This window comes from Sylvia atricapilla, chromosome 14, assembly GCF_009819655.1.
Source record: "Sylvia atricapilla isolate bSylAtr1 chromosome 14, bSylAtr1.pri, whole genome shotgun sequence".
Lineage (NCBI taxonomy): Eukaryota > Metazoa > Chordata > Aves > Passeriformes > Sylviidae > Sylvia > Sylvia atricapilla.
Genome location: NC_089153.1, coordinates 8,589,192 through 8,616,483, shown reverse-complemented (window position 1 = coordinate 8,616,483; position 27,292 = coordinate 8,589,192). Strand labels below are relative to the sequence as shown.

Here is a 27,292-nt window from a genome sequence, read left to right as displayed (position 1 = left end):
TATTAAATATTTTGCATGCTTGTGCAGTTTAAAAAGTCTTATTCTTCACTAATGCCAATTAGTTTTGATTTTTTTAAAGAAAGTTGCTTTGAGGAATTAAATTAGTTACTCAATTTACTTTAACATAAATCATAGAATTATTATATTACTTGAAAGACATTAATTCATTTGATCTTTCTCTAAAGACCATAATGTTATTTTACCAATTACTTGATCTTGCTTGAGGTGGAAGGATCTCAGCTAAAAATGTATTTGCTCAGGTTTGCACAGAATTTAACAAGTGTGAATATTAAAATTATGGATGTACAAAGAATGCAGTTAAAATAGAGTCGAAAAATGTAAGTTATAATTCAGATTTTTTTAAAAAAAAATCTGTACAGAAAGCTTGTTTCCGCAAGAAATAGTGTTTCTACTGTGTGGCACCAAACACCAAAATTAATCTGAAAGCTCTGACCATAGCTTTCAGGGAGGTCAGTGAAACTGAGATAATCACCATTTGAGAGTAAACAGCAGTTACTTTCTCTTGCAGCAAACAGTTTATGCATAATACCTTTCTAATAATGAAAGTCACCTGAAATCCTTTTCATTACAGGGCTTTGTTCCGTTTGGAACTCCTTATCCGTGAGAAGTTTGTTAGGTTCCAAATTTTATGGTTTGATTAACACATAGATCCATTAACATGCATTTAAAAAATATTGAATCACAACTAGAAATGCTCCTAGCAAGTCACTAAAACCCTTTAAAAAATGAGTAAAATGTTAATTTACAGGTCAAGCAATTTTGAAGTGTGCTCTGGTGGAAAATTCCTGTGAACCTCATCAAAGCAAATATGTGGGTATGGGTCACTGACCTTCACTAATACTTCTTCTGATCTACGTAGGAACAAGTTTATGGAATTAAAAACATTGCTTAATTTATGTTCAGATTGTTAAATCAATTTCTTCATGGTATGTAGTAGAATTATTGCAGTTGTGCCTTGAATTTATTAAAGAAAGTAAGATTACAAGGCATTCTGATCAGAAATCAACCCTCTAATATAACAATGGTGTGTGTTTTTTTCTTGATGCACACAGCCTTTCACCCCTCAAGTTTATGGGGTGTTCCTGAGAAGAGGTTTGTTTTCTGGAATATTTTAATTTGATTAGAATAGTTAATAAATATATATATGCAGTATGAAATTCCAGTTTCAGTGAAAGAGCTATAGAAAACCTAATTAAAAAAAAAAAGTCTGCATTAGTGCTTGGCTGGAAAGCTGCAACATTCTTGGTTTGTATTAATTTTGGAGACTACTCCTGTGTTGTGTGAAATTTCTCATAGGCAGGTTCCAGGGGTTGCTGGAAAGCTCCTGAAGCTTCTGGGCATTGCTTGTGGACTTGGGTGAAGCTTCTCAGGGTGGAACCATCATGGGACTAAATCCTGTTCAGTGGAATATGTGCCAAAACATCAGATAGACAGAGCTCACTGCTCTGGGGTGTTGTTTTTGGACAAGTTTTTGTCTCTGCCTTCAAATCTGATTGCATGTTCAAGCTGGATGTTCTGGAGATGATTACAACTCATGGGCAGCTCTGTGCTGGCACAGAAGTGCTTTGGGTGGTCCATGATACGCCAGGTGATGTGATCTGGGGTCACATCTTCCTTCTAGAAAGGAATTCTCAAAAAACGGAGCTTTCTGAGTCATTGCCAAGTGGTGGTGAAGGGAGTTTCCAGTAAGAGCAGAAAAGAGACAGTCTGGATCTGAAATAACCCTGGAGTTTGTGTTTGGAGGAGAACTTGGCCAAGAGGTTCTGATGGAAAGCCAGTGGTGCTAGGCTGCTCAGTCTCTACTAGGTAATCCACACTGGTAGCTCAGGGTGATTTTTTCAGGCTCCTGAGATATTTTGCAAAGCATCTTATTAAATACTGAAATTTGACAGCCAGCTTCTCCCATCCCTGCTTTCCCTGTGAGAGGCTGATTTCCTGTGCATGCTGAAGCCAGGCTGGTTTTGCCATGGTTCTTGGGACGGACTTTGCATCTCCTTTTCTAAGCAGAGCATTGCTGCAGGTCCTTCATCAGCTCTTCCAGGAGCAGAGCTCCTCTAGCACAAGTCATCACAGAGCTGCATTTTGGAAATTTAAATTCTGTGTTATGTTTTCTGGGGCACTGCTGGTAGGTAGATTGAATAATATTGTTGTAGCTTGATAGTGTGAAAGTGGAGAATAATCCTGTGTTGTGGTCCATGGAGAGTTGTTTTGTGCTGCACTGTTAAGTGTTTGGATGTCACCAAGCTCCTGAGCAGTGACAGTAAAGGCTGGCAGGCGTTCTGTGGTCTGCTCAGGGCCACAGAACCATAACTGCTCTGTAGTTTTCTAGAAATACTTAATTGCTTTAATTAGCCTTTCATGCTGTGGTTTCTTTGCCACCCATCCTCCTACTGAGGAAGTCTCAGGAGCCTGTGCACAGCCCCCCACACTCCTGCAGGGAGAGGAGCTGTGGCCCGCTGCACACAGCTCACAGTGCTCATTTTGCAGGGCACCATAACTTCCCTCTTACTGGTATTTGGCAGGTATTGGCTCTGTTGGCTATCCATTGTTTTTCGTTCATTAATTATTGCTTGAAGGAGAGTGTAGATTCCCTATCCCTGGAGGTGTTCAAGGCCAGGTTGGATGAGGCTCTGGCATCGTCTGCAGCCTGCTCTAGTGGAAGGTGTTCCTGCCCATGGCAGGGGGTTGGCATTGAATGATCTTTAAGGTCCCTTTGAATTCAAACCATTTTGGGGTTCTGTGATTGTGTGGCACGTGAACTGCTTAAAATAAAGAATAAATGTATGGCAAACAGCCCGATCAGACCAGCCCTTCAGTGCCCTTCTGTCCGGAATAAAGCCTTTCTCTGGAGTCCACTCACAAGCCTCAGCTGTGCTTGTCTGAGAGTATCAATTATTGCTGAAATTTCTAGTTATATTCAGATTCTTAAATTTTGCATCACCTACTGCTATGTCTGAAGACCACAGTAGGTTATTCTGGGCAGCAAGGGATACACAGGGATAATTCTGGGCTCGTTCCCCCAGCAAAGTCATGTTTCCTAATCTGACAGACTGGGAAAGGATTCTTTTTGGAAGCAAGGTAAAAAATTGCAAAGGCTTTTGATAAAAGCTTTTTGCTTCTAATTCAAATAGAGACACAATTTCAGAGGATGAGCTTGGAATGAAACAGGCACAGTGTACAAATTTTATATACAGTTGAAGATCTAATATGCTGGTATTTATTTTAACTGTTAATAGTAGTAATGTACTGTGAGTGTTCTTCCTGCTTTTCAGTTTGGAGAAAGGAAGAAAATAATCAGATTCGAATTTAAATTTATGCTAAGCTACAGCCTGCTCCTGTTTCAAACATTAATGAAAGTACAGGGAGACAAGACTTAAGTTTATTTTTGTATCACTTTGGTATGCAGTGATAATTCAGTCCTTGTTACCTGCATTTATGTGGTATCTCTAACAAGCAGTAATTGCTTTTTTGTAGCACATCCTAAATCTTAACAGGTATATTATCCCTGTGGAGATGAGAAGCTTTTGCTCTGAGTGCTGGTTACCAGAGCATCTGCAGCTCAAGGTGCTGTGGAATGTTTTGATAATATTTATATTAGGCATGCTGAGGTCCTTCCTCTGCATCCCCAACCTCCCCCTCCACTTTATTCTGCATACTCAGAGGGCTTAATAAATGCTGTATCTTACTGCATGCTCTTGTGCTTGAAGTACTAGAAAATATGAAAATTGGAACAAGGCAGGTATGGTACACTTGAATAACAGCAGAAAATTAGGAGAATTTTGGTTTATGTAAGTGGTTATGGCACAATAGTGAACATCAGGGATTGTCAAGATCCATCTCAAGCACAATTTGGAGATAAAACCCACTTGTTTGCAGTCCCTTACAGAGCAAAAATCCTGCTCCTTTATGTTTTTTTAAGGTTCTGGTAGGATGCAGTGTGTGATACCTCATGGTGGTCCTGCACTGCCCAGTCTCCTGGGGGCTGTCACCTTCCAGCCAAGGGAACAGCCCCCTGCTGCTGCATGGGAGCAGTTTGTGGTGCGTTGGATGTTAATGGCCTGAATTTGGGTGCTTGGATGCTGTCCCTGGGGAGCAGAGGGATGTGGGGTTGTGGTGGCTGGGTCTGTGCTGAGCTGTGGCACACACTGACTGCAGGAATCAAATTTCAGTAAGTTTTTCTCATGTCACAGTTGAGCAACTGTGAGAAATCATATTGAGATAGGGAAATGCTGATATGATTCTGAAGAAGAGAATAAGACCAGAGTAAATCATATTGCAAAAATAAAAGGAATCATGGCAATCTTCACTTGGTTATGATGTGGCAGAGGGTTAAACTTTCTGATACTCTGTTCAGAAGCCACTCAGTCTTAAAAGACTAAATGTTGAGCAAGTTTTTTTTCCAAATGTGACGTATTATGCTTTGAAACAAAGGTTGTATCACTAGTTTTTAAAGGAAGACAGTTCTACTTGAAGTACTTTTGACCATCAAGCAGGTGAATTCTCAGTTTTTAGATTAGGAAGGGTACATCCACAAATTTGGGACTTCTAAAAACAGCTGTTCCATGAACTTCCTCATCACAATGTGGAAATTTATGGAGCTATAACCAGGTTTCTCATCCTGGAGTCCAGAAATAGTAGTGAATAAAGTCAGAGATGCAGCAATTATCTCAATTAGCTACCGTATGGATGAGCAGATGATGCTGTGTGAGACATCAGAGTTCCTCTTAGTGTTCATACCAGACAGTACAAATGTAAATTGCTAGTGTCCATACTGACAGCGAGCTTTCTCCAAACAGTAGCATGTGATCTATTTTTTTTTCTCATGCCTGATTCAGAAAAAAAAAAAAAAAGTGGATGTTCTCTGCTTGATTAACATGGGTTTTAAAAATATTCTGTGTTCATGACTGTAAACAGAAAATCCTGATTGTCAAACTAAGCAGTGTATTCGTCATATATCTGTGCTGATGCTCCAGTCCCCATGCAGAGTGTCACACCAGCCCTGGGCTCAGTGTCATTTCATAGAATGTTTGGGTCAAAACTTGTCTAATTCCTCCCTCTCTGCTATGGGCAGGGATGACTTTCACTATCCCAGGTTGCTCCAAGCCCCATCCAACCTGGCCTTGAACACTTCCAGGGATGGGGCAGCCACAGCTTCTCTGGACAACCTGTGCCAGGGTGTCACCACCCTCACAGGGAGGAATTTATTCCTAGTACTTCATCTAAAGCCATCTTCTTTGTGTGACTCCTCACTGGAGATTAGGAGGAGAAGGCTCTGAAGGGAAGGAAAAAACACATGGCCTGGTAATCTATTAATAGGAACAGCCACTTCTTTTTTAATTTGCTAAATGAGTTAGGACTGTATATTTAGAAACTGTACAGCAGTTAGGCTGATCCTGAGACCAGGTCTCTGGAGAGCTGGAGTGTGCAGCAGTAACATCTGATTTATTGTGAGACCCAGCATGAGCCCAGCTGCAGGGACTGCGTTTGATTTATCTGCCTGCACTGCTGTGTCTCCCACACAGAGAGGTAAGGCCAGCAATTCAGGGAACTTGTGGATCTGGAATATTACCTGTTCTTCTGCATCTCTTCATCTGCTGCATTAATTATTTTATTGAGGTTTTTTTGCTGCTGGTTGTGGGCGTTTTTTTGTTTTGGTGGTTTTTTGGCAAAGTCCCCTATATTAAATTTTCATTATAAAAAGGGGGGCCTTTTGACTAAATCAGTATTAAAGGGCAAGAGACTGAAACCATTGCAAGGTTATCCAATGGGTTACTGTGCTTGAGGGCAGTTGGGATCTCTTTGGTATCTGCTTTGGTGATCCATGCTCAGCATCATTCCCTTCTGGGATCAGAGGCCAGTAACAAACAGGGATGGGAAGTGCACAGCTGTGTGAAAATCTCTGAATTCAGCCCCGGGAGTGTTCAAGGCCAGGTGGAACAGAACTAGTGGGGTTTGGAACAAGATGAACTTTATTGTTCCTCCCAACCCAAGCCATTCTGTGATTCTATACCAAACAGCCTGAAAGTTTTTCTGCTTGCATCCATTGCTGATGACCACTGGTAAACCTGTTTGTGGCACGCTGGCTACAAAGCTCTGTTTTGTGTTGTGTATTCCCTCTGTGTTGTTGTGTTTTAACTCTGCACAATGAAGTTCCCAATTCTCCATGTTTGTTCTGAATGAAATCTGATTTATCTCTTGAGCTCTGCTCAGCCATGGACCCATGATTTGTCATTTATCAGGGGATACAACATAAACTGGCTCTTATGCCTTGGCATTCCTTTTGTAATAGCAGAAAAGGGCTTTGTGCAAACCAGTTGTTAAATCCCATCAGGCTCACACAGGTGTTGGTACAACACACTGCAGCTACAAGGGAGTGAAGCAGTGTGACAGCAAGTACTGAACTCTATTTGATTTTGATTTTCATCCTTCTTAATCCAGGTAGAAATATTTATCATACTTGATGACCCTGGGGTGCTTGGTCTTTTGGAGATGCAGTTTTTCTTTAGCTACATGTCTGGTGAAAACAATCCTGAAGCAAACACACTACACTGATCTCCACATAGTGATTAGGCACTTCAGATACAGAACAGGAGGGTCTTTTGTTCTGCACTCAATTGACTAACATTAAAAAGTAGGAAATAGGTGCTAAAAGTGAATCTTGACAAATAAAACTGCTGTATTGCACTAATGAAATGCTATTTAAAGCAGTACATGAAGAAGCTTTTTAGAAGGAATGGAAAATACAAACCAGTTTTTTTCCTTCAAAGCAGGTGATTTATGCTCTGATAAAATTAGGTTTTTAGTTAAAGGAATTTGCAGTCATTAAATGGTGCCCATGGAATAAGTCTCATTTATAACCATCTGGTTTATGGCTTCTGCAGAAAAGTATTCCTCAGGCAATGCATTCAAGAACTTTGGTGTCATTTTTATCAAAATAGTTTGGTTCTCTGCTGGTAACACTATTAAAACCTATGAAACCTCTGTGTGATTTTTTTTTTTAACTTGAGATCAGTATCATCTTGAAGAGAAATCTACCTGGAGCTGCTCCCTTTTTGCTGCAATTTAAGCTCTGCTGTGGCTGCCAGGTATTTTTCCATCTTTTTGTGTACCCTCTTGGAATCTTGAGCATTCTCAGTGTCTTTGGAGGTTTCTCCAGTGAAGGGATGTTGTGGGGGACACACCAAGTGCTGCTGTTTTCCCAGGAATGAGAAGTGATGGCTTGCAGCCTGACCTCATGTTCTCCCATTGCAATTCTAACAAGTTTTTCCTCCAAACCCTGCATCTGTTTTTTGGGATAGTTTATATTCATCAGAGCTTACAATTAAAAAGAGAACAGAGTAAAAGAAAGTGAACTTTGAAGACCATCCTTTGTCTTTCATGATGTCTGTGCAGAGATGGAAATAACAAAAGGGCATTTTATAAAAGTGAGATGATACTTGGATGTTTGTTTAATAGAATCTTGATAGTCTATTTCCTTTTGATCTATATAATAGTTGTAATTAGTTTTAGTGGTTCTAAGCTTTTGAACTGCAGAGAATTCAAACAGCTTAGTTAGTGCCAGGGACTCTGGGGAACCTTAAAAGTATTCTTCCCTTTTGCATATATTGCATGTACACAGGCCTAATGATAGCAGCTGTAGCTGAGGTTTTTTTATCCTGTGCCCCACCTCTCAAACCAATATTTTGAAAAGCTCAGAGAGGTCCCTGGAGTATAACTGCCTGCACAGCTCAGAGCTCTGCTGCATAAAGAGGATAAATGCTTTGAAGTCTGTACTAATCCTGAATGCCATTTTACATATTGCTCAAGATCACTGAGGGAGTATCCTACAGGGAATAATGACAGTATTTTTATAAGCAAATACCCAGTTTTTTGTTTATCCCCTTCAGCTGACTTGAAGGGTGCCAGGGAGACCATTTCTGCTATTCTGATCCTTCTCAAATTTGGTGAGAGCTTTGTTTTGAGGAATGCAGCTTGTGGTCATGTGAAGGAAGAAGAGGCATCATCTGCTGCCTGCGCAAGCGATGACAAATGACAGCATAAACTGGCACAGTGTTTGGGCCAGGACAAAGTGGGTGATGTGAGGTGGCCCCTGGGCTGGAGGAGACCTCAGCTGTGGCTCTGTCCTGCCCTGGGGATGTTCTGGGAGAGGGCAGGAGGCAGCAAGGGGCATTTCTGTAGGCAGTAAATGGGTACCTACAGCACTGCCGCGTGTGGTGCCCAGAGCCTTCTCTTCTCCAGGCTGAGCAGTCCCACCTCTCTCAGCCTCTCTCCACAGCAGAGCCACTCCAGATGGTCTTCACAGTTCCACTGCTTCTAATACTGGCTGCAAGAAGTAACTTGACTGATGGAAATTCGTAATTAACCCATAAATAATGTTACTGTGTGAAATTAAATATTTATTCCTCTGAAGTCTCACCATTTAGTATAAGCAGATAATGTTGCTAGGGAATGCAATACCTTTTGAGACAGTGTTGTTTTAAAACAAGTTTCTGTATTAGAGAGTGTTGTGATGATTTACAGAGAAATTATGTAGGTGTGCATGGATTGAAATCAGCCCTCAGCTTTCAGCATGAGTGGTCCAGTGTCTTTGAAATTATTCAGATATTTGAAGAAGTCAGCTAAAGTATTTGTAATGGTTCCTCCTTCCTCAACCCCAAATCTTCAGTGTAGTAATGATAACCCTCCTAACTGCTCCCTTTTAACATCAACAGAGGAAAAAAAATTAATTTTCAAGGCAAATGTTGTGTTTTTAAAATGTAATTTATCACACAGTGATGAGTCATTTTAGGTGTTATATTTATCCACTCAATATCTGTGGACAAACTGAGATGTGTGCCTGTAATTACTCCTCAGTTATTGTATAGAGTTTCACAGAGGCTTGTCTGGGTCAGTGACTAATGTTATTGGGGGGGGTTGTTCATCCTGCCTTTGAACAATTCTTGTGTTTAATAAAAAACACCACAAAAAATTCTCTTTTTCCTTATAGGACTCCAGAAGGTTTGAAGTTACAAGAAGAAAAGGTAGGAAAACCAGTTTTCTTTCAGTGTGTGTGTTGGTGTTGAGTATTCTTGCAGTAACTTTTTGAAACAAGCATGAGTTCACACTCTTGAAAGGTTGTGCTGCTGTGGGTTTTCCAACAGTCTGTGCCTGGCACTTGTCTGACAGTTCTTCGTGTTGCAAACTGTAGACTTTTTATTTTTTTTTCAATGAAAAGCTGCTCTTTTAGCACAGAATTGCATGATGGTGTTGGGTGTGCATGTCAAGGTTTGGATGCTGGCAGGGCATCTAAATGGCTTTAAGCTGAAGGAAGATAATTTTGATTAGCTATTAGGAAGCAATTTCTCCCTGTGAGGGCAATGGGGCTCTGGCACAGGTTGCTCAGAGAAGCTGTGGCTGCTCCATCCCTGGTAGTGTCCAAGGCCAGGTTGGAGAGGGTTTGGAGCAACCTGGGATAGTGGAAAGCATAGCAGGGGATTGGAACTGGATGAATTTTAGGGTCCTTTCCAGCCCAAACCAATCTGTGTTAAACTCGAAACCTGGGGAATTTCAGGGAGAAGAATGTGCAGCCAAGGCTTTCCATGCCTCAGCACAGCCCAGCTCCACCCAAGGGTGCCTTGGTGCTCTGAGCTCAGCTCCTGGGACCTCTGCTGCCCCAGTGACTGATTGGCTTGTGCCAGGAGAGGCTCTTTGATGGCTCCTGGCAGCTGGGGGAGAATTGGCCATCAAAGAGCTTATTCTGGTTATCATTAATTTTGATTTTGTTCAGCAGATGTTTTCTGGATGAGGCAGTTGCTTTCCTCATCTCTCTTGCTAGAATGTGAAGCAGGTGGCACTCTCCTTTCAATGGATTAATGCATTCCCTGTTCCCTTCCAGCAGCTCCTTGAATTGCTTCAGGCATCCCATATGTTGGGAAGGGGTTGTAACTACCAGTGTTTTACTGCATAAGCAAAGAAGGTCAGGTCCAAGGGTAACTTGTCATTTGGGCAAATAATCTCTTTTTTTTGTGTGTGTGTGTGTCAGTGTTTTTGTGTTTTTTTTCCTCTGTGAGGCTGAGACAGCCGAGAGGCTTGAATTAATTAAAAATACAGCCCCTGCTAAAGGTAAAGTCTGTTTATTTTAGATGTCCAGTGCATGTGTGTGTTTGATCAAACTTCTGCCACTCTTCATGAAGAAATCCGGTTCTATTGTACTTCCCTCAGTGTCAAGCTGAGGAGGGCTCTGAGATGGGTCAAGGCTGCTTTGGGGTGCAGAAAGGAGTTTTGGCATTGTGGATGTGGACACATTCCAGTCACGCTTAGGCTGTGGTTTGTTGTGCAGTTCGTTATAGGCATGGAGACTGAATCCAGTCTCGTGGATGTTCCTCTAGTCCTTTTTCAGATCTGAGTTCTATTTCCAAAGCTTTCTTCCCAGTGAAAGTAACCAACACATATGAGAGCTTAAAGACAGCAATATTTGAACTCAGGATTGAGATTACAGATGGTGTGTTTGGAGAATGTCACTTCTGAGCAATAACTGAGTTTGGAGATCAGCCAAATTTCCAAGCAAAGTGAGGCTGATTTCTCATTGCTTTCAGAGGAAGGGTAGGACTTAACTTTTATTTTGAGGAGTAAAATCAGATTTTTTTTCAGAAGTGAATTCAATGTAATAGACTTCTCTGTTAGAAGCTTAGATCCATGGCTGGAATGAAGGGGGTGGCAAAGGAGGGAGTTAAAATGTATAGATAAATTTGGCTTATGCCCAGCAAGGCAATATGTGGATTATCAAGTCTGGCCGAAGAACTGCAAACTCCTCAAAAGTCAAGAAAATGCTAAAAACATGGTAAATACATCTTGATCACAAAAGCCTGTGGATTTGCAGAGCTGCCAGGGGATTTTCTGCAATGTTTAAGTATCTTCCTCTCTGGAGTTATTCCTCAATAGTGCCTGTAAAATAATTCAACTAAAGGCGCCTTCAGAAGCCTCTTCAGTATTAAAATGTGCACAGAGCAGATATCATTTGGTGTCAGAAAAAAAATAACAGGAGGGTCAGAATGTTATGCACACAAAAAGATTTCTTTTAAATTTTGTGATCTGGTATGAGGTGACTTTAAGATCCAGGCATTTTTCTCCCTAAAAATGGTAATTTTTGCAGATAATGTTTTTTTACCTGAGGAAATGAGACGATTGGAAGAGATTGGGGCTTTATCCTTGTGCTGTTCCCTTGGTAGAAGTTTCTCTTAAAAAGCTGAAAAACTAAAAAATACCTCGTAGAAACATCCCCAAATGTGAGAGATCAGCAGACTTACTCTATATCTGCTTTTATTATCCTAGGCTTATGGATCATCCAACATGATTAAAAAAAGAGCTTTTGGTGAAAGGAGGGGCAATCCTGGTTTAGACTTTTTAGAATTTTTCTTTCTTTTGGGACAAAAGGTTTGAATCCTTTAGGTTTAAAGCCAACACTTTTCTTTCAAAGGGAACAAAGCCTTGATTGTTGTTGAGCATGAGAACACTTTTTTCCTTTTTTAGTTGTGGGTGAGTGTAGTCAAACTGGGAGACTTTTGGTTTCCAAAGTGTCAAGATTACGTATGCTGGGGAAATTTTGAACCTGCTCCAAAGCCCATTACAGTCAATGAATGATTTTTCCTTTGACTTCCATGGCATGGGATCAGCAGTAATTACATGATCTTTTAATTGCTGTTGTATGGAGGAGAGATGCTTCCCTGACTGCAGCTGGCAGGCACCTCTCAGTGATATTTCGACACTGATTTTCTTCTCAATTGAAGAACTGTTCTTCTCAATGGCTGCAGAACTGTTTTGTTCCTGGGATGCCTGACTGGTGTTAGATATATTACTGTTTATTATTATGACAAAATATTACCCTTTTTAATAAATTTAAATTTAAAAAAACCTCAATATTTCTTCTAAATTCACTTGAAATTTGGCTCTGAGTTGGTCACATATATGACCGACTTTGGTATCCATTTCTATTATGCTTGTGGAGTGGAAACCAGAATATGGGGTAGGGTGCCAGGCTTTGTTGTGCTTTGAAAACAAACAAACAGACTCCCAACCAGCCAAAAACCTCAAAATACAAAGTCAAGAAACTCCAGCATGTGATAAACAAGCACAGGATTTGAATACCAGCCCTCTATATTGCTCTGTTGAACTAAAATCACAGGGCAAGTTTGGGCAGGCAGATCTTTATTTCACTACTTGAATCTTTTCTCTTTACCTGTTTTTATGTCAATTTTTCATAATTTTTCCTGTCCTTAGTGCACAGGAAAGGGAAATAACCTGCACACTGCTATCAGCTGTCCAGTGTAATGCTGCAGGAGAGCAGATGGGGAGGAGCAAAACAGAAGTAGGGAGCCGGGAAAAGCAGAAGTTTGTGCAGATCCTGTGGACACAGCAGACGTTTAGGGAAAAGGGTGAAGTGTCAGATGGCTGGGGTTGGAAGGAACCCAGAGCCCATCCCATTCTACCCCCTGTAATGGACAGGGACCACTTCCAGTATCCCAGGTTGCTCCAAGTCCTGTCCAACCTGGCCTTGAACACTTCCAGGGATGGGGCAGCCACAGCTTCTTTGGGTAACCTGTGCCAGTGTCTCACCATCCTCACAGATTTTAGATTCCTAAAATCTACATAATCTGAGGAGAAGACCCGGTGCAGGAAACTGGGAGACTGAAGGGTGTGTGCTAGATTGGAAAAAACACAGGACCAAGCTTGCAGAGAGCACCTGCAGACATTAGGCTGGACAGTGGCAGGGCTTAATTTTAAAGATTGGTGACTTTTCCCTGTGTAATGAGTGTACATGAATGCATAATACCTACCTGTTGCTGTAAATTACTCCATACAACTTATATATGTAAAAGCCACATACATTTGTCTCTATCAAAATTCCTGTGTCCAGCAGAATAGAACCTCCAGTGGTTTCCCCAATTATTTTAATGGCAAGAACACAGGAACTAATTCTGCAGCTTCTGGAGCTGACAAATGTTCCCATTTCAGTTGGCACTGTGGGGCTGAAGGATGCTGAATACTAGAACAAATTGTCTGCTGAGTAGAACTATGCCCAAGCATATGTATAGTCACATTAAGTATGAAGAGCCAGGTCTTCAGTAGATAGAAATAAGCAAAGCTCTGCTGAATTAATGGACCACCTTTGCTTTTTACTAGCTGAGAATTTAACCCAAGCACTTGAAACTTTTAATTTGTTTTTATGTTGTTCACAATCATCCGTTCAACAAATTAGTGTCAAAAGATGCTTTTGAAATCATTCAGCCAAGAAATGTTCAAGTAAATTGCTTCTGCTCTGACCATATAATCTTATTAAATGAGATGCAGCTCTAGATTTATTCAGACAGATGACATCACACTGCCATAAAGATACAAACTTTAAATATCTGGTTTGAATTAAAACTTCTTTGAATTGACACTTCTCTGAGGTTTTCACAATCTCTGTGTTGTGGATGTCCTATCTGTATATATTTATTACAGCTACAGAATCCTCGTTGTTACACTTTGATTCCTAATCACAATGTGGAGCAATGGAATATAGTGCACCCTGAGCTTTCCTAAGTTGCCAGAGTTTTACTGAAAAATCTCTGCATCAATTAGCAGTGGTAGAGGATCCAGCCAACAGCTTAAGAAATATTTCATTATTCTCCACTTGACATCAATTTTTATGTCCTACATGAAAAACTGACTCATGGTTATAAAACAGTAATGCCCTTCAGAAATTCTCTTTACTTTGTCCTTTCTCTTTGCACACTTCACATTTTCGCCTCTCCATGGAAGAAAACAGGCACTCCAAAATTGGCAGGAATATTAAGTTACTCTCCTGAAATCCTTCAGGAACACAAAGTGGTCAGGTGCAATTACTTTTGTAGTAAATCACCTATTAATTTCCCATTATGTTGGTTTTTTCCTATTACTAGAATAGTTTCCATGTTTGTTATACTGGTTTTAACAATTACTCAGTCTTTACTTCAAATAATTTTTTTTTGTCTCTGCTCATCTCAGCTGCTTTATTTGCATAGAAAGTTTTATTATCTCTGGCTTTGCCATTCACTGACCACATATGCTTTGAAATCTGTTACCCAGGGAAAGATATTTGGGTCAAGATATTAATCTGATATTAAATGCCTGTTTTTCCAAGCTTATGAAACCACTGTTTTTCAGCTTTTTATATACTTCATATCACTTGAACAGCCTGGCCCTAGCTGGGAAGGGGAAAAGTTGTTTGCTCCCCCACATCTCTCAGCAGTGGTGTTTAATTATAACTTGGCATATTTCATGCTTTTAAGTGGCAGGAGCTAAAAGAGGGAGTAAAACCATGTGGAGGGGGAAGAACCTCAAATAATCAACACTTTAGCCAGCGTTAGGCACAGTAGTAGATTAAACAGGAATGTGAATGCTCCTGGGCAGTGTTACTATTGCTGTTTGTATTGAACGTGTGCCTGGGACAAGGGGCAGAGAATTGCAATTCAGACTTTCTGAGCAGCTCCTCAGCCAAACAAGGCTGGTCCTGGTGGTCTCATTTGGCTGACAAATGACTGTTCACAGAGGTGGATTACTTCTGGAAATGTGAGTTCAGCCGTGGTTTAGCCCAGCTTTGCCATAGGCTTAGCAAACCCCTTTCATGCCCATCTCTCTGACTGGTGGAAACAGAGCGGTTTTGCAGAGTTGAGGTTCTTGTGAATGGATCCATCAGTTCCTGTAGTTGAGTGCTTTGGAGCAGGAAGAGGAATGAATTCTCTTCATGGCAGAATGGGCATGACTGTTTAGTACGTAAATATAATAGAGTGTGGCTTTGCTAGAGCAGCAGATTGATGGACCTGAAGGAGCTGAAGTGAAAACTTCTTGAGTGACAGAAATCAGGAAATTGTTTCCCAGCAGCAGGTTGGATCAAGGATCTCGTAGACAAGCTTAGGAAGTGGACAGACTTCAGTTCCCAGTGTGGGAAGAGGGAAAAGATGGAGATGAGCCAGAAATCCATGAGACCTTGTGAGGATTTACAGGAAGATACAAAATAACATATGTATGTATTCTATACTACCATACATCATAAATAAGTATCCCCAGTACAGAGTGCTGAAGTTGGATGTGCCTGAAGGCATCTCTCATTTTCCATCTGAAATCAGAACAAACTGTGATGGATTGGCAGCTGAAAAAGCTGCTCTTGCTGTTGGCTTCTGTCATCCCTTGACTCCATAAGCTTCTCTGCTTTTTCCATCTAAACTGGGCAGTCTTTTGGAAGGTGCTGCTTTGTCCTACAAACCTTGTTTTGGACAAAGCCTCTCCTAAGAACTTTTCTCCAGCTGACCCAGAGCTGTAAAGCAGGACTGGTTTGCACTGGTCTTTAAAGATAACCTGTCTTTAAGAATTAGAGGACATATTTTCAGACAAATGGGCTTTTTTTCACGAAAGTATCATTAGCAGCAGCCAGGTTTTAATATACAGTGAGGTTTGAAGTCATGCTGGATTTGATTTTTTTGGTTGTTTCCAGTGGTGCATTGTTCTTTATATGAAATTCTACTTTTGTGTCCAGCCACATAACTCTGGTGAAATGCTGTTGTTACAGAGAGCATTTCATGATGTGGAAGCCCCTCTCACATGGAGCAGACAAGTGATGCTTGCACATGATATTGAAAGGTGCAAATGCACTGTAAACCCAGAGTTCTCAGACCAGCTATAACATAAACTTATTTGTAAGGGTTGAATAAAAAACTGGCAGCAGCTGTTTCTGATAATGGCAATATAATGTAATATGCAAACACTCTCCAACAAATCAGTTTATCCAGCTTGTCTTAGATATTAGAAAAATGCATAAACTCAGACTTTGGGACAGAAGACCCAATGTCCAGGATTGCTTCTGGGTCCAGTTAGATTTTTGAGTCATGATTTTTTAACATGCTACTAGTCTACTTAATATGAGCATGGTGTATTTTCAATTTCAGACTTAATAGATTTCAACATGCCATTTCTTCCTGAACTGAGCTTTAACTGTGAGGCAGAGCAATTAGGTTAATGTTACTGGAGCTTCAACTTGCTGCCCAAATATGAGCTGAAAATAAGAGAGGAATAACCCTCTTTGTGCTCTCTTAGTTCAGGTACTTACTCCCAGGTGGTCCTGGTCTCAGCCTGTGGAAGGTGGAGGTGTTGAACCTGTCACTGGGTTAGCCCAGCCGGGGGTGGTGGTTCATGGCAGGGAGTCCCTAAGGGAGCTCTGGTGGCCTCTCCTGGAGGTGCCCAGGGCAGTGGCTGAGGCCATCAGTGATCCTTGCAGTGCTGAACTGTGGGGCTGTTATGTTCTTGCACCACACCCTGCTCCAGCCCACCCCAGCAGAATCACAGAATCCCAGAATGGTTTGGGTTGGAAGAGACTTTAAAGGTTACCTCGTTACAGCCCCCTGCCATGGGCAGGGACACCTTCCACTATCCCAGCTTGCTTCAAGCCCTGTCCAAGCTGGCCTTGGACACTTCAGGGATGGGGCAGCCACAGCTTCTCTGGGTAACCTGTGAAGAATTTTTTCCCAATAGGATGTGAAGAATGAACCATTCAGGTGTTTGGTGCAAAATCCATGTCCCTGACTGCTGCCATAGCAAGTGCTCTGCTTAAGTTAGAGGTTTTCAGGGGACCCTGCTTTGTGTGTAAATAGTTCTTTTGGACGTTACATTTCTAAGCAAGATTTTGTTTCAGTAATTAGCATGTATCAGTATGTTTTTTAATAAGAACTTAGGAGGCAGTGAAATGGTCCAATTGTTCTTGATGCTTGGGAGAGAAAAAAATCTGCTCTGTGTACAGTAATGTAATTACTTTTCTAAAGGAGTTTTTATTATGCATCTAATGTATATTTACTGTACTTTATAGACCCAAATAAAACCAGAACAGAATGAATAAGGCATTTTAGTCCATTTAGTAAATAAAAGATGTAAAGCATTTATAAATATGTATTTAGTCAGCAGAGCTGATTGGCCACTCCACAACTGCTCCAATGTCTCAGTAATTCAAGTTTAATAACCTTCCATAAATATTTCCTTGTTTGTCATGGGACAGGAGTTATTTATCCATGCCATGCTGCTTGCTTGTGTTTGATGAGAACTTTTGAGGAATATTAGACAGGTTTGTTGTTTTAACATAATATATATAATATATATATGCATATAACATAATGTGCACTGTGTTTATGAAGTAGCACGAGAGTGATCCTCATATTTTTGTCCCCATCTCCTCCTCAGTATTATCCCTGCCTCACCCTCACAGGAGGTATGTCTTTTTGTCATTCTTTCTGCTCCCTCAGTTTAAGTGAGGTTAAGATGTTCCTTCTTTCTGCTGAACTTCTAAGTTCTGTCTGATAAAGTATCTCCAACAATGCAACAGTCATTAGAGCTGAATATCAGCCCAGATGCTTTTTCTAATTGAATGTAAAACTGTTTGACTCATTTCAGGTATCATGGAACTCATCCAGTAACATGTTTGACCAGAATGAAAGCAGCATATGTGAAAAGTGATTCTGGACCTATTGACTTCAAAGCTGGTTCCTTCCAAAGGCATAAGTTGGATTTTGGCTTTTAAATTTGTTCAGCACAGGGGACCAGCTCTGTTATCAATGTATCTGTTCCTGGGTTTTGTGTGCACAATAGTTGTTGCAAAGGCTGAAATCTATCTTGTGCAGCCAGCAGATAATAGCATCAAATTATGCTCTAGCTTGGAAAATAAAAAATACAAGAAAAAAGTGTTGTGTTTTCCATCTGCAGATTTGGAAATTTTTCAAAATGTCACTTCTTACAAGATTTCAATTTAGTTTCTCATTGCAACTGCAAAGTAGGTGACAGTGGCATGCAGTGCCCCTGCTTCTAGTTGTTTTGCTTTTCCCATTGAATTTCTATTATGTGAATTGCCTGTAATAGGATCTTTTTTCTTTACTTTTCATATCTGAATGCTTTAAAGAATATTTTTCTCTCAGTTATTGAAGTTAGGGTTTTTTATCATCCTGGTTTTTGTCCCATAGAATTATTTCTTCTTTTCCCATACTTGCTTTTCAAAAACTAATAGTTTTCCTTAATTTATATAATAGTCATATTTAGGTTTGAACTCCTATTGCCTGTTAAATATAGAAGTTCATCAGCTGCTTTTAACAGAATCAACATTGTGGCAACCCTTATTCCCTGGGAAATAGAATCAGTGAAGCCAGAAATTGGAAGCAGCCCTTGCAGCTTCTCTGCTGTTATCAACTCGTCCAACTCTGCTGGCACCAGTGTCAGTGAGGGATGATCCATTGGCAGAGACATTTTTATGGGAAAACACCAGTTTGTGAAAAGAGAGGGTGGCTGTGGTTTGAGCAGATGTCCTGGCCTGTGAGGTGCCTGTGTGTGCACCCCAAAGGTGCTGGTGGGATTTCCCTGGTGTCCAGGAGTTGGGATCCAGGATGCATCTGGACACTGTGCAATGATGAAATAACTGTGTGACCCACAGAAAATCCTGGTAAATGAAGAAGTACATTCTCCTAACTCTTGTCATAATGCTTTAAGCAGTGTCTCTCAGCAGCAGAGAGGATGAGACCCTGAGTGGGTCTGTCAGAGAGGGGCTCATGGTCTCACTGCTCAGGGTGGCTGGACTGGTGTGCCTGTTCCTGATGCTGATTTTGGAATGAGCAACTGGAGTCATAGGAAAGTTGGAGAGAAGTACAGATTTTTACATGCTTGTAAAATCAATCTGGGTTTTGCCACTGTGACGGTGAACTGGCCAGCCAGGGCTGCTGTGTGTGTGCTGGATAATAGGACTGTAACAGCTCCTGGTGGGCTGGGGGTCTCAAAACCAGTAAGGAGCATCTCTTTACTGTAAGGCAGAGCATGTGGATTAAGTCAATGCCCTTACCAATACAGTAAATTATCTGGAAAGCCCTAACTGCTCCTCAGTGCTACAAGGTGTCCTGATTAGAGCCAAGTCTTCACAAAAAGGTATCAGCAAAGGAGCAGAGACAGCAGAAAGAATCTTTTTTCCTTTCGGATATATAATAAATGCTTCCTGCATGGGGAGATTTGCATTTGGATGACACCTCGAACTATATTCTGAACAGGTCAGCTGGATTAGAGGCAGTGCTAAGTGATCATTTTAGGAGTCACAGCTTGTATTATCACTGGATCATCCTAACAATTCCTGAGAAACATGGAGGTGCTGGTGTAAGTAATTGGGCTCTGACTGAACTTCAAAAAGGTTTCTGTTTGACTGTGAGACAATGCTGAGGATGACTCTTTCACCCTTTTAGTGCTCACCCAACATAAAGAACATCACCAGAACAAGTCCTGCCTGGTAGGTGTGTTGGGCATTACAATCCCCTCTTCAAAGGAGGTGTGTTCATCTGGCCTTGTTTATCACATCCGTTCCCTCTGATCCAATGATCCCATCATCATTCAGACATCTTTAACTGAGCACCCCCTAGTATTCTAAAACAGAAATAATAATTACAGCCCTCTGAGTTTCTCCCTCTGCCTGTGCAGCAGGCAGAAGCTCTAATGTGATTGTTTCTCAGGATGTGGTTTGTTCACTGGAGGGTGAGAGGCTGTTCTTGTCGGGAGAATGGCGCTGCTGGCCTCACTGAACACCTCTGCACAAACGTGGATTTCTCTCTCTTTGGCCTGTGGGATTGTTTTCAGTTTCAAAATGTCCCAGCAATTAATATTTGGAATTACGTAACTGAAGCGTATTTTATTGTATTTGTTTAACAACAGGAACATGATGAAAATCATTAAAAGTAACGAACTTATTTTCCTTTGCATCCAGGAGCTAATTTTGACCGAGTCCTCTACCCGTGGAGTTTTCATTTCACTTTCCTGATTTTTTAGCAATAATTTCCAGACCTCCTTTAAGCCGAACCTGGTGTATTCCCAGGGGACCAGAGGATTTCAGTGGAAACAGCAGAGCAATTCCTTTCAGGAAGCTAACTGGAGGCGGGGAGGGGGCCGTGGCTCGGTGTGTGCGTGCCCCCATTGCTGATGTGCTGATCAGCACACGGCTGGTGTGAGCAGAGCTCTCCAGGGAGAGGCAGCTCCAGCGGGAGAGCCCTTAATATCCAGCCGTTCTGTCAGTGGGAGCTAAGCATAGTGCACTTATTTAATTTAGACATTAAATCTCTTTCTTAGCACAAACAAACACTCCTTTGCTGGCTTAAAATTCTCCTCGGCAGCTGGGCAGATGGAGCTTTTGTCTGCAAGTCTGCTCTTTTGGGAAGGGCTTGGAGGGGGATGTGATCACAGAAATATGGAATTAAGGCTGGAACAAGCCTCTAGGATCATCAAATCCGGGCATTAACCTGGCACTGCTGTGTTCCTGGGAGCTCTCCCAAGCCCGGTGCTGACCCATGCTGGCTGGTCACTGCTGGGGTGAGGGGTCTGCCTGGCCTTGGTGGCTCCAAGGGCTTCTAGGTCATTAAGTAATTAGAGGCAGTTGGTCAGAGCTGCTCTGTGGGGTTTACAGTGGAAATAAACAGGCAGATACTCAACCCCAAACTGAGGTGTTTTTAGCTCACTTGCAAAATCCCATCTCCAAGATGTAAACAGGCACTCTCTAGCATTACTTACAGGTAGAGTGTATTCGAGCAAGATTAAGATAAGATGAACTAATAATTATTAAAATTGGGATTTGTGCTGGCTTAAGTACAACAAGGTTTCTTTGGTTTTTTGGGTTTTTTACTTCTGGTGAGAAGGGATGAGATTTTGAGTCTTCATGAACAGAGATGAAGCTAAGCATTGTCTAGATGTTCAGTGAAAGAAATTCCTCACTACTTGATACTACACAATCTGCAGTAAAAATGAATGTTATTTCCCATAACGTTAGTATGTGAGTACTTCTTTTTAACTGCTGGAAAGATTGTTGGTACTACCCCTGTTTTTCTACAGGCAATGCCATATGACAAAAAGAAGGTCTGAGATTTCCAGGAACATAGGCATGAGCAACAGGCAAAGTTTTCTAAATCCCAAGGGTTGTGTTTTGTTTAACAGGAAGCATTTAGTCCTTGAGAAAACACACAAACTTTCTTTTTTAAGGTCAGATAAAAATCTGTTTTCTGTGCTGCTAATTTATCAGGCACTAGAATATGAAGGTCATGGTTTGTAGGGAGAAGAAGTATCTTTTACTAGGCCAGCTGAGAGAGAAGGAAATGTGGGAAGCTCTTGAGCACAGGAACTGTTCATCAGGTCTGTAACATTAATGGCAACTGTCAGATAGTGAACTCACTTCCTTTATACTTAAACAGAATTTGCTGGTTTTAAACTTAGTGTAAACACAGTCTTTTTACTTGCTATCGGAATCTAATGATGTGTGTTTGCCAGCTCTTAAGATAAAAATGGCTTTCAGGTCTCCTGTTCTTATCTCCTTTGGGATTTTTGACAGGTTTTTTTGTTTGTTTGGTTGGTTTTTTTGTGGATTTTTCTTTGGTCTTTCCTTTTTGAAAGAAAATATAAAGATAACTTTGGAGAGTGTTTTCTGTGATGCCAGCTGACTGTAGAACTTGGATAAGAGTGTGATTTGGCAGCAAAAGCTTTGGAGGTACACTGTAATGGGCGGCTGACAGTGGAGTCTGAGATGGGCATGTTTCCTTTTTCTTTTATTTACTTTCTATATGTACAATTGAGATTGGATATTTTGGAATTTTCGTGGTGGTGGTGGTGTGGATGGGGCCACCCTGCTGTGAGTGTCCCCTACAATCCTGCTATAAGTTCATTCTGTGCTCTTGAGAGTGGGGCCAAGGTTCCCATCTATGTAGCGGTAATGTGTGCCATAAGGAGTGCTGCTGTCTTCATGCTGTAGGATGAAATGGTTTAGATTGGACATTAGGAAAAATCTCTTCACTGAAAGGGTTGTCAAGCCCTGGCACAGGCTGCACAGGGCAGTGGTGGAGCCCACATTCTCATGGAGAGATTCAAAGGGCATGTAGATGTGGCACCTGGGGACACGGTTAGTGATGGGTTTGGCAGTGCTGGATCAATGTCTGGACTCAACAGTGTGGCAGTGATCTCAGAGATGTTTTCCAACCTAAACATTTCTGTTTCTGTGCTTCTTGTGTGGATGACAGTGTGGGGATTGCTGCTGAATGCCCAGCATGTGTCACAATCTCTGCATTAGCTGTCTGGGGTGTTATTTGCCCAGAGCTGGACCTTATTTAGGAGCTGAGTTGTTAGAAGTTAAAATTCATGGAGAAGATAATTAGATGATGTTTGTCAGGGTGTGATGCTGCATTCCCAGATCCCAGCTCTCTGCATTCCCAGACTGCCAGCTGGCCCTGAGAGGTGAGGGGTTTAGCTGCAATTCTCTGCTTGTTCTTGCACTGAGACCTTGGTGAGGATTTAATAAGAATTAAGTCTGAGAGGTGTTGTTAAAAAGTAATAATCACTTCTTCAGTGATGGATTTTGCTCTTCAAGATTTCCTTCTTCTGTGTCTTCTGATAGGAAAAAACACATGAAGATAGGGTTCACTGGAATGCAAACACCACCAATGCTGGTGTGATTTCAGAGCTGAAATCAGCTGAAAGCTAATTATCATAATATTTAACTTTCTAATACTATCACAAGTGTCAATATCCTCTAATCTGATAGTCATGATGTGCCTTTTTCCTTACAGAGTGTTAGTGAATCCTTTAGGTCTCGCTGCCTGGCAGTGGCAGTCTGTCATTGTTGCTGATCCGATTCTATTGACTCCAAGCTCTAAATAATTAAAATTGGATGCTTATGTTAGGAAAAAAGGCAAGAAATTTCAGTAACACTGGAGTGCAGCTTTTAGCATTTCCTTCTGTAATTTCCTTTCCAGCATTTCCTGCTGTCTCTTAGTTTGCAAGAAAGAAGTGACCCTCTGAGTGAGATGGGCTGGTATTAGTGAGATATGCAGTCCCAGTTATTTGTGTAATTGCATAATTATTTGTCTGAAAAAGGGAGGTTTTTTAAAGGTGAGAAGAAAGCTCTGCGCTCTAGGTGGGACTAATGTGGAGCATGTTTTAGTGTTTCACTTGGAGAGGAAAATGCACAGCAAGGAGCTTCTGCTGCTGTGTCTTGTTTTTGTTTGTATTTTCTTTTTAAGATTAGGGGCACAGCAAAGTGGCTGGTCTTTGAAGACCCTATCCCTGACATGTGATGTCTTACTAAAACTTTAGAGGAACCAAACCAAAATACTGTTAACTAGACTCTCCTCGTGCTCGAGAGGCTCCATCTATTCTGGTACTTCCAGTAGCAGAGGCAAAGAAGAAATTTTATGAGAGTGACTAAAAATAGTCCTATTGATTCCTGCAGCTTAGTTAGTCTCAGTGATTTCTCTGTATGCAAACCTCGTTCAGTTGCTATTTCCTGCCTTTGTCGTGATTTCAGTGAGGGAGGTGTAAAGGAAAGGTAATATCAATGGACCTAAATATAAGCTGTAAGTGGGAAAGCAGGAAGAGCATTGGGAAGAGCAACAGGGCTCCTCTGGAATGCTGGTGCTCCAGTGCTTTATCCTGTATCAGCCCTGTTTGTGCTGGGTGTATGGATTTACTGGGTTTATGTGCATTATTTCAGCAATAAGTTGCTTTACTTTTGGCAAGTCAGGGTGTAACTGATAAACCTGTGGTCTTTATGGGTTTGGATACCCCAAGATGTATCTTGACTACCTTGAGTCTAATACCTATAGCTGAGTGACTTGGATGCAGTAATATTTTAACTCCTAGTCACACAATTTTAAAAATAACTGGAATTCTTTGTATATTTGTGTTCACTATATGTAGGTTCTCAGATGGATTTCTGCCTTTTATATTGAATTTTACTGACTGTTGGATTTTTACCCTAAAAGTCACTGTGTTATCTTAATCATAGCAAGTAACCTTTCTCATGTGTGAAATGGGGATAACACTGGGTAAACTTAGAAATGTTGCGTGGGGTGGTTGAAGTATTTTGGTCTCTTTAAAATAAAGCTGTATGCATGTGTGCCAGCAATGTACTTTGCTTTCTGCCCAGGTTCAGTGGATCAGTGATAGAGCCAGGTACAGAAAGCTGCTAAAATTACTGATGGGTTGGAGGACACTGATAGTTGGGTCAGAACTTGGCTGGTATTGATGTGTGGGGTTTGAATATTCCCCAGCAGCATCCCTTGCAAAGTCTGCAGGATATCTCTTACTTGAGTGACTGATTCAGGAGGGGTGGGTAGGCTGTCACTCAGACTGTGGTCCCCCTCTGATGGATATGTGGAAGGAAAGGCATGTGGCAGGACCACGATTTGCCCATCAGAAGCCTGGAGTGGGGACCTCTGTGCTTGGTGAGGGCATTATCTGCTGTTCTTCCAGCAGGGCTCCTTTCTGCAGCATAGTTCAGACTGAAGCGTGCCTGACACTGTCAGATGTTAAATATAAAATTATATGTGGACATTACCTCTTTGGGAACCTCACTGAAATGTCTCTGGTTCTCGCTGTGCTTGCTTTGCAATACTGCAGCATGTGTGGGTGGGCAGGGAAGGGAATTCTTCAAGTCTCTTAAGAAAGAGCTTCAAAACTCTTCTCTGGAAAGGAAGGAAACTTACTGGCTAAAGGGAAGTTGATGGGATCCCCCATGAAAACAGCAGCAAAATGGAAAGGCTGCCAGGGACTCTGCTTGCTGCAGGGAGGAAAACTAGGAGGAAGGTTCAGGAAGGTAAGGGAGATCTCAGTTTCTATCCTGTAACAATTAGAAAGGGTGAGAGAGAAGAGTGAGTGGAACAAAAGGAAAGCAAGTATTTGGGAAGGCAAAGGCCCCAGGTGTAGTCTGCTTTACTGACTTAAAACCTGACTGACATAGTTATTCATGGAGGTGAGGCAGTGACTTCCAAGATGCTAGGAGATGGATTTGCTTTCTGCGAAAATTACTTGCCTGGCAGCTGCTGGTGCTTTCTGGTGCTTTTCAGTGCTTTCCCTGTGTGCATATTTGGAGCCAGTGGTTTTCCTGTTGAAGAACTCAGAAGAATAAAGCTTGGCATCCTTAGGATCACTCTAAAGGGAAACACAGGGCATTTTAGCATGGCATGCCATGACAGATATTGGCATCCTTTCAGTGCTGGCAGCTTGCTGTGTGCTCTGGTCCATAGAGTATTGCTGGTCCCACTTCTGCGTGGAAAACTGTCCTTCTGCCCCAAATTTCCCTGGAAGTCATGGCCACCTTCCCAGGGCCCTGCAGCATTGCTGTGGGCCAGGTCTGCTTGCTGAGCTGCCTTCCCTGCCCTCAGCCCATGCTGCTCACTCCGTGTCTCTGGCAGCAGCAGTGGGAGTTGTGTGCCTGGCTGTGTTTGCAAATTTGGCCTTTAGCTGCTTGGTCTCCCGTTTTGTTGACGGCTGGAGAGATCATACAGAACATACAGAGGGACGTGGCTGTGTGCACTGAATAATGATGAAATGCCTGGGTTGTGATACTGCTTGAGCAGGGTTTGAAAGAGAACCTTCGTGGTGTTTGTGTTCAGAGCATCTCTTGAAGCAAGGGCAAGCTTAAAGGGAAAGAAAAAGTGAAGAATTTCACATCCCAGGCACCACCTCCGGGAGCAGCACCCCTCTGTCTGTCAGACATCACAGTGCCCCTTCCAGAAACCCCTTTATACCTTCAGCAAGTAGCACTAAGAATGCTGGAGGTGAATTATCCTTGGAGGAGAGCTCTGCTGTCAGAGTGGGTATGACTGCTCTGTTTAGCTGTGCTGAATTATTTTGGATAGATGTTTCTGTGGTATGGACCAGCCTCCAATGACTCTGTAATACACAGCTCTGCAAAACAGCCTAGAGCTCTCTCTGGGGAAGGCGCTGCTTGCCATTGAGAGAGAGATGAGATTGCAGGGCTGCACTTACCTCCCTTAAAAACAAATAAACATTTCAACAGCGTGAGGTAACAAAGTGTTATCCTAGTATTTTGTAACAGCTTTCTTTGAATAGAGCAAGGCTTTGTTAATACTGTAATACTGGAGCAATACTCTGCAGCTGACATTTGCAAAATCTCTTCAGTTTTGTATTTTATTATTTGAACAGATATTACTCATCCCTAAAGGTTTTTCTTTAGTAAAGGAAAAGCAGATGTGTGTATATGTGGTCCAGAATCATGAAAGAATATGGGTATGCACACTTGCTTTTTTCTTTCAAATAAGAGATTCAGACAGAAAAAAAAAAGGTCTTTCTTTCGTGGCCATCTGGGATTCAGTTAAACTAAGGGACCCCATATCCTGGGAGTTCAGGAACCTGGAGTCAGGAGCCTGTGCATGCATTTTGTGTAAATGCAGTAATGCTTGAGCCAGGAAGGCATGACAGCAGCCCACCAGCTCATCCCATTTTCAGTACTGACTGTCCTGGATTTTGCTCCTGGTTCCTAACCTGTAGGAGGTGAGAGAAGACTGAAGCCTTTACAGATTTGTCCATGGTCATGGGGAACACAGGAAAGGGCACATAGTGGCATCAGCAGGAATAGATCATAAGCACAGTGCTTTATCTAGAGCTAGTGAAGATTTTACCACAAATAATTCATCCTGCTCTGTCCTTCTTATCTCTCCCTCAGCCTTGCTAAATGTATCTCACACACACAGTGTCTCCCTGCTTGAGCCAGTTATCTGCCTCTCAACAGCTACTTATTCTTCCAAAGTACTCTATTACTGCTTGGATTTGACTTTTTTATATATACAATCATTTTGCTATTGTGCTGCTTGTGTGTGGATGCAAAACTGCCTTGGCTCCCTGCACTCCATCTCGCTGCAGTATTGATGTTGCTATACATGGTGGTAAAATTAATTAAATTATGTTCTCTATTTATGAACTAGTTTATTGCTTTAATTATTTATTGCTACTGCAGCTAATTTGATTTAGGCAATATTTAGTTCTGTTTCAGTAACTTCATTTTAAAAACAAACTGCTGGTTTGAATTCATTGGCATTAAGAACCTGTTATTGATTAGTTTGGCCTCAAACTGTTTGATGAGGAGAGTGGCTGTGTGCCATGCTATGCCTTCAGCCCAGAATGTTAACAGCAAGCTGCACTTATTTTTCTGGGAATGTTTTTTTGGAAAGTGTACGAAGACTTGCAGGCGTGTCAGGAAAGTAAAAGCACTTCAGCAATTTCTGTGGCTTGAGCTTATCTTTATAAAAAACGGAATAAAGTAGAGAATGCAGAACTGAATAACTGCTATACATCTCCCACTTTTGTACCCCCCTCACAGTGTTCAGACATTCCCTTTACTACAGGTTTTTGTTGGCAATTGGCAATATCACCTGTAGTGGTGGCATTCAGTCTCCTCATCTGTGCATCTCTTCAGTTCTGCTCTCCAATTTGA

At 41.6% G+C, this 27,292-nt stretch overlaps 1 protein-coding gene across 2 annotated transcripts in view; it reads left to right on the top strand.

Annotated features, from left to right (window-relative positions):
• Positions 1 to 27,292, top strand: part of FSTL4 (follistatin like 4) — a 206,963-nt gene that overhangs the window by 1,600 nt on the left and 178,071 nt on the right. For both annotated transcript variants that reach the window (XM_066328808.1, XM_066328807.1), the window contains exon 2: positions 9,008 to 9,041. In XM_066328808.1, coding sequence (XP_066184905.1) covers positions 9,008 to 9,041 — 34 coding nt within the window. The remainder of the gene's footprint in view (positions 1 to 9,007; positions 9,042 to 27,292) is intronic.